Raw genomic sequence first — 14,925 nt, forward strand, 5'->3', positions numbered from 1 at the left:
CTCAGCACCCACATATCCTTCTTAGTGTTAACTTGCGCTCCTTTCAATGCGATTCCATGAATGACAACGCTGCCAGCCACCCACGGCGCACGTTGGAAGTCACAACAGTACGCATTGACCAATTAAATCAGCCAGAGTCGGTATCTGAACTAGAAAGACAGAAATTCACGCCAATGGTATCTTAGAGCTCTGTATAGGCCCACCCTAATTATAAATACAGCCAACCAACGCGGGCCTCTTATGAATAATACATATGATTGCTAGCAGAGTGACGCAGATATTAGAGAGTCGAGTTTTTTTTTTGTGAAATTGTTGGGAATTTTGTTAAATATTAGCTTCAAAATTAAATTCGGTTGTTTAAGACAACAGCGCGCTGCGTAAGTAGTGCCAGACGCGAGGCGACTCAGGGCATCCCCAGGCTTCTGCATGTGCCCTACTGCCGAGCCTAGCTAAGTTGATGTGTCGTTGCTAGAAAAAAGATGCCGCAACCGAAATCGCGCAAGATCGCCATCCTGGGGTACAGATCCGTGGGTAAGTCTTCATCACCCTCATCACCAGCAGCATCATGGGGAGGAAGCATCCCGTCCCTTTGGATGATCCCATGCTGCATGCGCGTTTCACGGTTCGGTTGCAGATGGATGCGCCCGGGTCGGTGCGGCATCATGCATGGTGCGGATGGGTGAGGTGGACGGAACCGCAGACGGTGTGAGATAATGGGCCGGTGTCAGCCTCGACCCCGCAGGCGACCACCTGAATAGGGAAGGAGGGGGGTCGTGATGGCAAGCGGCACCTGTTTGGACCGGAATGAGCGGGTCCTGTGAGCCGGGGCGAGCCGCATAGTCCAGCCACGTTGTGGGCTCCGCGTTGCGGTGCAACCGGCCAAATGCAGATCCCGGACGGAGCCGTAGGATCGTGTTGTGGGAACGTCCAACTTTTCATATTTAAAACAAGATTTTAATGTTTTTTGCAGCAGACTCTCCGCGTCCTCTAGATACACTCGGCGGTGATATAATACACGCACATATTTTATAATTATGTATAGATATAGGTAAAGCATCCCTTTCTTTTTTGCCCTGATATAAAATGTCATATGTCTGATTGAAGGAAAGTACAGTAAATGTGCTTATGGTGTGTTACTGGGTGAAAATAACTGAAAACAATGATGCACCCGGCGCGTTGTGGTTGCCTAATAGTTGCCGATACCGAGTGCGTGTGGCAGGTGTGTCTCGGTATCAGAGAGGCGGGGATCGCCGGCTTCTCCAGTCCCATCCAGGGGTGAAGCTGTAATGATTTCAGGCTGCCGGCCGCCTACGGGTTTTTTCCGCCACGCACGCTGCGATGCCGGGAGTGATAGCGGCCATCATGCGGGAGGGAGCGGCTCTCCCCTCGCCGCAGAGGATGCATGTGTGACCGGTGTGGGGCGGTCGGCATGGCGGGCGTGGGCACAGGGCCACGCCGGGAGACTTAAGCATAAAATAAATTAACGTGAGACATCGAGATAAAGATCAGCATAGCAGCTCTCGATGGGATCATGTAGCCGGGGTTCTGATTTTTTTTCCTAAATTACCTCCCGTTCGCTTGGAGTGGTGATTTTGTTTCTATATGTATGAATGCATACCTATATATTTGGGATGAAGCTATATTTGAACAAAGACTTGATTAGCTTGTGTCTCAGAGGTAGATCCTCAACTGCAAAAATGAAGATGAAATCATTTGCTAATTGAACCATTTATGGGCGTGTGAGGCACATCTTTGTCACACCCTTCACTGAAGTTTCACTCTTAATAAGCTCTATTATTTCATCATGCCATGAAACGAGAGACGGTGTCTTTGCTGAGGACGGATCGCCTTCGTGTGAAATAAACGCTGCTTAGAGAAACGAATTATCTTTGCGACCTAAGTCGGTTGTATTTGATGTATAGCGCGTTTGGCCCAGCAGCTGTGTGTGTGTGTCACGCACATGGTCCCCGAGCATGGGAAAGGTTACCACTGCGCACTGCCGTCACACACCGTAGCTGCACATAGATAAGCGTCACTGTCACACGTGAAAAAGCCCGAAGCTTCTGCACGATGCCGGTCCTCCTTTCCACCGATGATTGTCCTCTGAAGTTTAGAATTACAAAGGGATCTGACTGGAAACTCATTGAAAAAATGATTACATGTGTACTTCATATTCTGGATGTTACAATTACATGTGGAAAAAATACAGTTAGCACATATTTGTGTGCATCCCTGATAGAGGTGTGAGATTTTATGATGTACTGCATTATTGTTGTTACAAAGCAGAGCTGTATCCTCGTTAATGTTTTCTGTGTGCGTGTGCAAATGATCGTTAAATTTAGCCTGTGCGTTTCTGTGTTAATATGCTCTCGTTTCTCTTGCACGTCTCTTTTTGGGTCACCGGATAGTTTTACCGCCACATCTGGAAGTTTATTCCGGAGACGTCACGAATGAGGAGGCGCATTGTTCCTCGTGCGAACGGGTATTTATAGCCGGTGGCCGAACGGGATGCGTGGCCGCTGCGTTACATCAGAACGGGGCGTGATTTAAAATGGAGTTACCGAGCGATCGTGCACGGAAGGCGGGAAGCGGTTCCCTGACAGGCGCTGACTTTCAGACGGAAAGGCTCACGGTCACGGTAAACTCGAGGTGATACATTGTGGGTCTGGTACAGTATATTCCAGGAGAAGTGAAGCGTGGCGTCCACATCCCCCCCAAACCCATTATTTTTGTGCTAATGATCAGTCCCAGGTACACACAGTACTGACATTTATAACACAGAAGGAAGACCACCGAGCTTAAAACTCTCAACACTAAAAAGGCGCAGTTTTAGTTTGTACTTAGAAGTACGTGAATGGGGCCAATTTAATGTGCCATTTATCTCATTATTACATGGCTTTGGACAAAAGTGTCAGCTAAATATAGTCAATGTGTGAGGAAGCTGTTTTATGTGTTGCTGGGTCTTATTGGAAATGGAGAGGTCACTCAAACAGCAATTTGTACTTTATGGGGGGTGTCAGGAGGCATGATGCTGTACGGTTGGAGAGAATCGCACGAATGTTCACCCCAACGTGTAGTAATGGATTCCTAAAAACGTTTTCTTTACGACTGCCTGACCCCTTTCGGATGAAGGAGCAGGACACTCCAGAAATTTCCACCTTACAAATGAAGTTCAGCAGATCAAATTAAAAGTAAAAGGGAAAAAAATGTTATATTCCTAGATTTTGCCAGACTGTGCTGGTATTTATGTAGCTATTTATTTAGCTAGCTAGCTGTGCGGGAGGCTTCCTTAGAACAGACCCCGGTGCTTCAGTGTCATGTAATTGCTGCTTGGTATTCCGGTTTTAATTTGGGCTGCCAGTCGCTTAGAGAGGTTCACAACACTGGACCATCATAATGCAATGATATAATTAATACAGAACTCTGAGAGACGAGGGCGGGAAGTTGCAGCTTTTACTCACCTGTAATCAATGGCTAAGGGTGTAAAGGCATCCGTGCCACTTTGGGGGGCTTTCTGATTGGTTCCCTTTTGGTTAAAAAGGAAAACAGCCATTTTTGTATGTTAGGTGAGCTTGTTTAACTGTTTATACCAGAAGGGTTCTAAAAATCCCCCATTCCTTTGCCCCGTTCCCTTGGTTTGTGGATCTGTTTGCCATACCAAGGGATGAGTTTTCCATGATAGCATACATGCATGTGAACCGTTTGGAATCTGAGTTGATGTGCATTGGGCTGTCCCTGGAAGTCATGTGACTCGATGTTCACTCGATGGGCCGTTTGCTTTTTGACAGCTAGCACGGGTGCCGTTCTTCTGTACAGAAAGGCGTCCTTTGTCTGACGGACGTGTCCCTTTTTTCCCCCGATGTGGTTTTGACTAGGCGGTCTTCTTGATCGCAACTGTAAGATTTGTTTGTCCACGTACTGAATACGGGCACGGCGCGTGAGTTGGCTTTCTCTGAATGCGTTAGTCATTCACTGTCCTCACAAAGAAAAGCAGATTTGTAAAAAGTGTGTCACTCTGAAATTCGTTTTTTTTTTTTTTTTTTATTTACTGTTGAACTGGTTTGCTGGAACTTCTTGGATTAAACAGAGCAAAGTACTGGAAAGATGAACAGGCCTCCAGGTCCTTGGGTTGAGTTCCAGTTGACGTTGTTCTACGTGGAAGGCGGCATGTTGCATTCGCCTGGGTGACAGACATTTTGAGGTTTGATTCATCACTCCGTTGAGAGGTGACCTCCTTTCCAGGACTCTTGTCATCACAATTCGATCAGAGATAGACTCCGTAGAGCTTCCGTGCCTCCACCGTCTGACGTTCCCATCCTTGGTTGCAGTAAAACACTCACTGGCTCTAATAGCTAAGAAAATTCCATATCATCAACGTCCGTTGAAAACCATGTATGGCCACTTCTTAACAGTTTTGACATTTTACTATAGATGGAATACACCCATTCTCCTCTGTCTACTGATTGTGTTTGAGATGTAATTGACCAATGAAAAGATGTTTTATGAAGTCATCTGTTTAAGTGGTATTTGTGTTTGTGTTTGTTCTAGTTAACATTTGTATTCATGATCGTCATTTGTACGATTTACTTTACATTTTCCTAGCTAACTAACATCATTGTTAATTGTGAATATAAAGCAAGATTAGTTTGTATCTTGTTGACACTGACATATTTGTCTCACTGAAAATAATCCAAGTATGTCCATTTAGAATGTTAAATTATTCACTGGTGGTTTCTTGTGAAGTAGTTTCTGAGAAAATGTGTTTTTTTACGCTACTGAAACAATGGCTTTTTGGAGATACGTGTTATTCATTGGGCAACGACGATATTATCTACTATATATAGTTTTTTATGTTTTTGTTTTGTTCTTGTTTTTATCAACAGCATTGTTCAGTATAGACTAAAATCAGATTATTTTATGATGTGACTTATTGGCCATAAACGTCTTAATATTATTGTTCTATGCATGATTCTAGTCCATACTGCATTTAAATTGTTAGTTTTAAAGGTCTTTATATTGGAGTATCGAATGTCTTAAGCTGTCAGACAAATGTAAAGCACTGTCATAATTCAATAATTACTGATTTGAATATTCTCAAGGCGTTAGTCCTCCTGCCGGTCAGTAGGGGGCAGGCTGGTCTGGAGCCTTGGGGGTTAGCCACAGGCTCAGTGTGAGGGTGCAAAGCATTAGTAAGCCTTGCCATTCAGTCAGTCGGGTTTTTTCATTGTAGCGTTTTTCAGAGGCTAGCCTAGCACGCTTAGCTGAGACTTTGGTAAGCATTATGCCATAGGAGCCTTTTTATATTTAACGTCCCATGTAAAAATAAATATTTACCTGTTTATTTATAGGCGACAGTAGCCTCCATATTCTGTCGCCTGGCCTGCTTTGAGTTGTAGAAGTGCAGGCGTGCCTTGAAACAGCTGCCAGAGCTTTGGTGTTTTCGGCTTGCACGTCACTCATTCATTCGGTGGGTAACGTGCACGGTTACGTGATGCCGTGGTTGCCGTTGGCAACGCTGGTGTTGCATCTGTAAGCGCGGGACATCTTCATGAGAGAGCTGCGCTTTGTGCCGTCCTTCTGGATCAGGCAGATGAGATTGACCTTCCCGGCTTGGTGTCTGGAGGACTGGGCAAACATCAGGGGTTCATGACCCGCATCTGTCGCCTCTGTACAGCGACCATTACTATAGCGTGGTAATTCTATCACTGGCAGTCTGTGACCTACACGCTACTCTAGGAAACATGAAAATGCTGTTCTCTCACTTTTAAATATATAGTGTCTTATTGTTAAATGTGCTGACGACAGTTAGATGTACATCCCTTAGTGTTAATGTTGGGACTGAAGCGTTGGCCATTTGGAGAGCGCAGGATCCCCGTTGCTCTTTTAGCTCATGATGCATCCTATGCAGATTTTCCCTGAATACCCTGGCAAGTGTTTGGTGTTGGGGGATGGAAACGAACCATTTCATCACAGAAAATTGTGGCATATGATTCATAAGACTCACTGAGATAGCACCACTCAGAATAACATAAAGTCACACGCTCACCTGTGCTGTAGGTTTTGAATGCAATTTCAGAAGTCGTTGTGGGTGTGGGTGTGTGTGTGTGTGTGTGTGTGTGTGTGGGGGGGTGTATAGTTTACATTGTGATAAAAATATGTCATTTCATTTATATCAGTGTTTCTATCCCCTCCTCGGGAAACCCCCCTGGAAGGGAGCAAAAACTTGGACTGTCTGGGGATCCCCGAGAACTGGGCTGAGAAACGCTGATTCAAAGATTTCATCACCATTACAGAGCCATTCTTTACCTCTCTTTCACTGTTTAGTGTTTCTCTATGTGTGTGTGTGTGCGCACGTGGTTAATATATATAATATAGTGTGTAAACCAAATGTCCCCACAATGTGGATTTTAAATAGGCCCACAGTGTTGTCCATCCCTGCTCTGTCGCTGGCATCCTTTTATGTGGGAATGCATTGTTACGCTTACATTGTTGTAAATGTGAAATGGAAGGATTCAAAGTCTGAATAATTGATGTTTGTGACCATTAGAGGTGATCAACAGAGAAACATCAAGACACTCCATTGTATGCAGAGTTTGGGGGGGGGGGGGGGTTGGATTAGGATGTGAATGTGGTCGTCATGCTCGGCCAGGAAAAGAACGTGACTCATGTTCATTGGTTGCTTTGGAGATCGTCTTTATTTTATGGCTTGAATTTTTCTCCCTAAATTACAACACCTTGCAGAAAAGAACATATTATTATCATTAAGGATTTTAATGACAGCGCGACGTGATGAGTCCACTGAAATGATGCTTTATTTGCCATGTTCACAAGTACAGCCCCATTGGAATGTCTTTTCACATATCCCATCATGCTCTTCTCTTTAACACATACCCTCATATAGAGGTGAGAGTGAAGCTTTGTGCTGAGTGCAGGGTTGCCCGTCCACCTAGCACCCCTGGAGCCCTTTTCAGGCGGTTACTGACTTTGCTTAAAGGCTGAACGGATATGTGTCTACTCTGCCGAGCATGGAATTCAAACCGGCAACCCTCTGATCACCGGCACTAACCACCTGAGCTGCTGGTTCAGGTAGTTGGAGGTTATATAAACTCTGTTTGGGCTGCGTCTTGAGGAGTGAATGGGAAGCACTGAGAGACTGTGGTGCGGCAGCGTGGGCAGCCCGCGTTCCCGAGCGCGGTGAGGTGGGTGAGGGCGGCGTGTGCCAGACCGGGACCGCCGTGAATGAGCAGGAACACCGGAGGAGCGAGAGCCCCGGCGGAGGGAAGCGGAGATTTCGGGGGTCGTCTTTGTGGAAAATCGTGGGGTGGTGTGTCTTTGTGAGCCGTGATTGCCGAAGACCTTTCAGGAGGCGCCTTGCGGCACTGTGGGAAAACGGCAGAACCCCATGGTTTGGCTCTGGGATCTGAAGCCATGGCGACGTGGGGAGACACTGCCGGCATAGACTGGGGGGGGTGAGATTATCAGCATTTATCCTTTTTAAAGAAATGCAGAGAGCGGAACTATGAGGAACTAGAACTTAGGCAGTGAAAACGGTGAATGGTGACATTATCCATGCGGATTTTAATGGTTAACAGTCTGAAAAAACAGGCCTTAATACCATCTGTGTTAAAAGCAGCATCACACAGCTCTCCATCTCTGCTCAGAGGTTAAATTCGAAACCACACCTGATAATGAAGCAGCAAAGCTTTACAGTACTGCGCAGAATGAATTGACCTTTAAAAAAAGAAAGCGGCACTTTTATCGATGGTAATGTGCCATTTTTCATCTGGAAAAAAAAACAGTGAGGATATTTTGCTCACTACAGGCTGAACAACTTTGGTCACAAGTCGTTACATCTGAGCGCTTCCACAGGAGCCTGCTGTGATCTCTGAGCTTTTTAAATAGTCGGGCTGAGCATGGTTCTCCTCCCCTTATGGGACAACAGGCCGCCTCAGTGCTCTGCTCAGCATCCTGGACTGATGATTTGTGGCGCTTTTCCACTGCCACTGGGAACTGAGCCATACCATGAACTGGCGGTTTTCCATTATAAAGTATCCAAGTCATACCCGAACCATACCCACACTGATGTGTTCCTGGATACTAGCAGGCCCGAAAGTGTGACTGAGCTGGTTGCATCACCACCATCTGATTGGTCGAAATGCAGGGAGATACGGGTGATCAGATAGCAGTGGTCTGCATCGATAAGCATGGATTATCTGAAGCGGAAAAGGACGTACGCTACATATTATTCATTATTAGTAGCATCAGACATTCCGATGTATCAATGCATTTCTGATAACTAAACTTGAAAAATTCCAACCATATACTTAAAAAAATACTATAGAACATTCTGCAGTGGAAAACTGTGACTAGTTCCTCTTTGTAGTACGGCTCGGGTACCACTTGGTTCCTGTGTGCCAGTGGAAAAGCACTATTAGAGAACTCTGTGTATCTGTGGAGGTATCAGCCCACTCATTAACATGGTTTTTCTAATACTGATGTGCCTGGAATGCGCTGCAGAGGACGAATAAGCGTCTTGAATAATTCACACCGACATTGTCACACATGAAATTTCTATTTTCATGTGTGATGCGCTGTTTGATTTATGCAACTGCGTCCTGCATAAATTCAGCGTAAATGAAGAGATATATGTCCGGGTATTAATAGCTATGCAATTTGTAGCACTTTATTAAAGTAAACCTGTGTGAACAGGGGGAAAGCCGTTGAATGTATGGCAACCCAATGCTGCATCAGCTCAGAGGGGAGGAGTTGGGTCATAAAGGAATAAAGATTTAATTTACACTTAACGTGTACATGAGCGCCCCCTCATGTTTGGGTGAGGGATGACCTTTCTAGGCGGAAGGTCTCTTACACTCAATGTGGTCCCTGCAGGACATCCAGCGAGCACCAGCCCGGAGTGGGCAGCCCTCCTGAAGGTCACATCTTTTCAATGTCGCCGTGGGACATAGCAAGTTCTTTGAAGGGCTTTTTTAAATAAGATCCTCTGAATGTCATTGTAACCACAAAGTCCCGCAGTCAATGGCGATAATGTAGCCATTCCTGTAGGTTAGATTGCATAGTAATCTTTAGTAATTCTGCTGGAACTTAACCCCGTCCTCGGTGTCCTAGACCGATTTGTGTCCCAACCCCCCATCGGGGGTCGCTGAATGTAATCCAGGCCCTCGGAAACACTACGCGATTGTTCCCTGTATTCTGCTGGAAATGCCTGGAATGCGCAGTGGCCACGGCGAGCCGGCCAGGCCACTCTGGGGCGCTTTGTTTGCGCTGGCGCACGCCTTCCGGGCCGCGGCGTTCCTTCAAAAGCTCCGAGGTATGCCGATGACCTTATCGCCCGCTGGGAAAGATGCCCGTCCGGCATTCATAGCCAGGGGAGCCATGTCTCGCTGAGTTCGGCGCCTCGCCATCCAGGGACTTCCCAGTTGCCCTTGGAAACACTAATGAGCCCATCGCTGCCCCCACCCCCCACCACCACGCTAAGGGTTTACCTCCTGCTTTACTTGCCCACCCCTCCTCTTTTCCTTTGATATCAATCTCCCGCTGGTGCATTTTTTATTCCTGAGTCGACAGTGAGTCGCGGCTGAGTAACCGAAGCCAGATCTTACATCCCCACCCCCCCCCTGCCCCCTGTCCCACGGCAGCATTGAGACTGACATTTCGCCCGAGCTCCGCGCTCCCTCCCGGTTGTCCGTCGGCCTTCCGGGCTTCGCCCTGTGTTCCTTCCTCTCCATTGGGAGGGGGTGGGTGGTGGGGAGGGGGTTGGCGATCTTCATTCCCATATCCAGCGATGCTGTGGAGCTGCGGGATTCTCACTGGCACGAGTTGAGCCCGACGGGACGCTGTGTTATTTACTTGGGGTACTGGTGATGTACACGGAAAGCACGTGTTCGTCAGGTCTGCAGGCGATCCGTAACAAACAGGAGCATGCGGGTCGCTGAGCACCAGCGCTTTTGTGGTCTCAAGGACGTTTTAAAGAAAATATTACCGTCTGTGTGATTAAAAATAGGCATGTGAGTCCTGGTGGGGAATCATGCTATAAATGGTCATTTTTTTGTGGTCTGCTGGTGATTCATGCTAAATGTAGGCGCTTATGTGACTAAACAGAGGATACACGCATCCTGTTGGAGATGCATGCTAAGTGTTAGTATGTCTGGAGGTATAGAGAAAATGTTCGCGTTTGGGGTTAGGGTAAGGATTAGGGTTTAGGGTTATCGCAGGGTTTCTTCTCCGTACTGTATATGTGGTCAAGCAGCAGTGTTTAATCTGTCTGTGCCATTTCAGTTATATACAGAATATAAATCCATCCATATTCTAAGCGCTTATCCTGGTCAGTGTTACAGGGTTAAACACAGATATATATTTTAAAGTGGTGCATGTTTTAGTTTCAGCGTAATGATGTCAATTTGTAGGTGCAATTTTCTCCTGTGGTTTTTGTGCCTCTGCATAAAAGGTCTATAAAGTTAAAAATCATTTCCTAGTAAGATAGAAGGCAGTCATATAATGCTGGAATATTTACAGATTCTTCAAGCTGGTTTTCCCTGTGATGGTGGTGGCTTTGGTGGGCAGCCGTTGCTCATGGTTTGAGAATGAGCTTTCTCTCTTTGCATGAAGGATGTGGCAGCTGGCAGCCGGTTGTCATGGTAACAGACTCCCGGTTTGGCTGTTAGGTGTTCACATACCACCTGAAGCTGCATCCCAGCCTTCCATTCATACTGTTGAGGCTGAAAACACCCTGGGAGGGAGCAAAAACACGGACCGTCTGGGGGTCCCCAAGGACCGGGTAGAGAAATGCTGATTTAAAGATTTCATCACCACTACAGAGAAAGGCTTTACCTCCCTTTCACTGCTTAGTATGTGTTTGTGTCTATGTCTGGGTGTGGTTAATGTACACTCACCTAAAGGATTATTAGGAACACCATACTAATACGGTGTTTGACCCCCTTTCGCCTTCAGAACTGCCTTAATTCTACGTGGCATTGATTCAACAAGGTGCTGAAAGCATTCTTTAGAAATGTTGGCCCATATTGATAGGATAGCATCTTGCAGTTAATGGGAGATTTGTGGGATGCACATCCAGGGCACGAAGCTCCCGTTCCAAAACATCCCAAAGATGCTCTATTGGGTTGAGATCTGGTGACTGTGGGGGCCATTTTAGTACAGTGGACTCATTGTCATGTTCAAGAAACCAATTTGAAATGATTCGAGCTTTGTGACATGGTGCATTATCCTGCTGGAAGTAGCCATTACAGGATGGGTACATGGTGGTCATGGTCAGAAACAATGCTCAGGTAGTCCGTGGCATTTAAACGATGCCCAATTGGCACTAAGGGGCCTAAAGTGTGCCAAGAAAACATCCCCCACACCATTACACCACCACCACCAGCCTGCACAGTGGTAACAAGGCATGATGGATCCATGTTCTCATTCTGTTTACGTCAAATTCTGACTCTACCATTTGAATGTCTCAACAGAAATCGAGACTCATCAGACCAGGCAACATTTTTCCAGTCTTCAACTGTCCAATTTTGGTGAGCTCGTGCAAATTGTAGCCTCTTTTTCCTATTTGTAGTGGAGATGAGTGATACCCGGTGGGGTCGTCTGCTGTTGTAGCCCATCCGCCTCAAGGTTGTGCGTGTTGTGGCTTCACAAATTCTTTGCTGCATACCTCGGTTGTAACGAGTGGTTATTTCAGTCAAAGTTGCTCTTCTATCAGCTTGAATCAGTCGGCCCATTCTCCTCTGACCTCTAGCTTCAACAAGGCATTTTCGCCCACAGGACTGCCGCATACTGGATGTTTTTCCCTTTGCACACCATTCTTTGTAAACCCTAGAAATGGTTGTGCGTGAAAATCCCAGTAACTGAGCAGATTGTGAAATACTCAGACCGGCCCGTCTGGCACCAACAACCATGCCACGCTCAAAATTGCTTAAATCACCTTTCTTTCCCATTCTGACATTCAGTTTGGACTTCAGGAGATTGTCTTGACCAGGACCACACCCCTAAATGCATTGAAGCAACTGCCATGTGACTGGTTGATTAAATAATTGCATTAATGAGAAATTGATCAGGTGTTCCTAATAATCCTTTAGGTGAGTGTATATATTACAGTGTAGGGACCAAATGTCCCCACAACATGATGAAAACCTGTTATTTTGACTTTGTGGGAACCATTTTTTCAGTCCCCACACGGGGAAAGGAAACTCAATTTGGTAAAAATCTGTGACTGCAATCAAAAAAGTAAAAATATCAATAGTCTTATTTTGTTTGATTACTTATGATTATGGTTAGGGCTGGGTAGGGGTTAAGGTTGATATTGTTGGGATTAAAGTTTACCCATAGACATGAATAGGCAGTCCCCACAAAGATATGAATATAAATGTGTGTGTGTGTGTGTGTGTGTGTGTGTGTGTGTGTGTGTGTGTGTGTGATTATTACCATTCAGAAGCTGCCATGTGGAAATAAACATATTTATTACATGGAAACAAACACTGAATGGATTGAGCTGTAGATATGTGAGGACGTTCATTTCTCTGTTAGAGGAATTCAGAATTTCTTTATTGTACTCCCAGCATGTGGAAGATGTAATGGAATCTGGACCTTGGGAGAACATTTCTTTTGATTATTTTTTAAGAGTAATGGTGTTTTGGTTATTCGGGAGACCTCGTAGGAGACTTCTTCCCTCATCCCAGTGGGAAGATTGGACCTGGAACATTCTCAGGGAGTTAGTAGGATCGAGAGACGGGTCTGTGGGATGTTCTTGGGCATGGTGGATGTCATGGGAGCGCATTGGGGTTATGTGAGGAGCCTAAGCCATCTAGAGCTGCTTCAGCCTAAATATGAAGTGGATTTATGATCGGGAAATGCTCCCCTTCGACTGATTTGCTTCCCAAAGACCCCCAAAGCTGCTCAAATGCACCCCTCTGGGCCAACATTTTCCCCAAAGACCCTTGATGCTGCTCAGATACACCCACTCTGTACTAACCTCTTCTCAAACACCCCCGATACTGCTCAGATATGGCCACCCTGTACTAACCTCTTCCTAAAGACCCCTGATGCTGCTCAAATACACCTGCGCCATACTAACTTTTTGTCAAAGACCCCCGATGAGGATGAAATAAAACTGCAACATATCAACCTCTTCTCAAAGACCCCTGATGGGGCTGAAATACACCCACCCTGTACTAACCTCTTCTCAAAGACCCCCAATAGTGCTGAAATACACCCGCCCCATACCAGGGTTGGGGCCATTCCGGAATGCATTCATTCATTCATTCATTCATGCATCACCAAATCAGGAAATGGATCTGGAGTTCGGACTGGAAAAAAAACTATGGGGAGCAGAATTGGAATTGAATGTGAATTTCAGGGAGATTTAAAGTCCAACTCTAGTTCCATATCCTGATTTGGATTGGAATTGATGAATGCATTCCAGAATGGCCCATACTAACCTCTTCTCAAAGACCCCCAGTAGGGCTGCAATATACCTACCCTGTACTAACCTCTTCTCAAAGACCCCTGATTGGGCTGAAATGTACCCGCTCCATACTAACCTCTTTTCAAAGACCCCCGATGCTGTTCAGATGCAATACCCTGGAGTGTTGCTCTTCCCAAAAACTTCCACAGTTGCATAGCATCTCAGACAGGGGGAGGGGGTCATTGCCAAGCAATTATAACTTTTTGCATAGAGTACTGTGCAAAAGTCTTAGGCAGTCAATGGAAATGTTTAAAGCTATTTATCTTGGCAGTAAGTGTACATTTGCTCAGAACAAGAAACACAATTTAACTTTAGAACATATGCACATTAAGAATAGCCGAATAAAAATTAACAGGAATTTCTTCTGTTCTCCAAAAAGTTACTGATATCTTGCTGGATGGCTAGATGAACACCACTTTGGTTCCCAAACCTCTCCTCAGGGGCACCTCAGCCATTCCATGTTTTTGTTAAATTTCATCACGGTTGTATTTTTGGGATATCTTGCGGGAGCAGCCTACTTCAGAACATGCTGTCACATTTCAATGGCACTAAAGTTAGGATTACAACTTGGCAAATCTAAAATATGAAATGTCTTCTGTTTGTGGCGCTCACTTGTAGATTTTACTTCTGTGATTTGGATCATTCTCATGACCCAACTTCTTTTGAGTTTCAGATAACTGATATTTGTCCTGACATTCTGCTGTAGGACTTCCTGATGCAACTTGGAATTCATTGGTCCTTTAGTGATTGAAACCCGACCAGACCCTGAGGCAGCAAAGCAGTCCATACCATTATACTCTCTCCAGTTTACTTCATAGTTGGGATGAGGTTTTGGTGCTGGTATGCAAAGTTTTGTTCTCTTCAAACATAGCACTGTTTTTTCCCTGTCTGGTAATCTCCCATGAATACCATGCTTGTTCACAGTTTTTCCTTAAGGTAGACTGGTATATAGATGTTATCATGCCTCCAGATCCTCGGTTGTCACCCCCGGGTTCTTTGTCACGCGTTTATGGATTCTGCGATTTGATCTTTGTGGGATGCCCACTCCAAGGGAGAGAAGCAACAGCGCTGAATTTCTTCCATGACTGTGGACTGAAACAGGTCCAAGTCTTTAGGAATCCTGTTACGGCTCTTTCCACTCGACCTTCAACACCTCATCCTATGTGGTCCTGTGAAATCTCTCTTCATCCGATCACATGGCAGAAATCTGTAGTGAACAGCAGGTTACATTGCAAGGGCAGGTCACACTCACGCCCTGGAAAACCTGCCCCCAATGACCTGCATTGTCTTAGAGGTTCATATACTTTTACAATCAGTGACCTTGATTGTTTAAACCATTCATTTAATAAAGTTATAGCAATGTAAAATGTCATGTGTGTTTCTCAAATAAGACTGTTTTGATCTATTATTTTGGTTTGATCAGGAGCCATTCATAC

The 14,925-nt window shown here is 45.5% G+C and overlaps 1 protein-coding gene across 1 annotated transcript in view; it reads left to right on the forward strand.

Moving 5' to 3' along the window:
- The first annotated feature begins 246 nt into the window (after nucleotides 1-246).
- rheb (Ras homolog, mTORC1 binding) overlaps nucleotides 247-14,925 on the forward strand; it is a 31,151-nt gene continuing 16,472 nt past the window's right edge. The window contains exon 1 of the mRNA XM_023822842.2: nucleotides 247-531. Coding sequence (XP_023678610.1) covers nucleotides 480-531 — 52 coding nt within the window. The 5' untranslated portion in view covers nucleotides 247-479. The remainder of the gene's footprint in view (nucleotides 532-14,925) is intronic.

The sequence above is a fragment of the Paramormyrops kingsleyae genome, chromosome 4, assembly GCF_048594095.1.
Source record: "Paramormyrops kingsleyae isolate MSU_618 chromosome 4, PKINGS_0.4, whole genome shotgun sequence".
Taxonomy (NCBI): domain Eukaryota; kingdom Metazoa; phylum Chordata; class Actinopteri; order Osteoglossiformes; family Mormyridae; genus Paramormyrops; species Paramormyrops kingsleyae.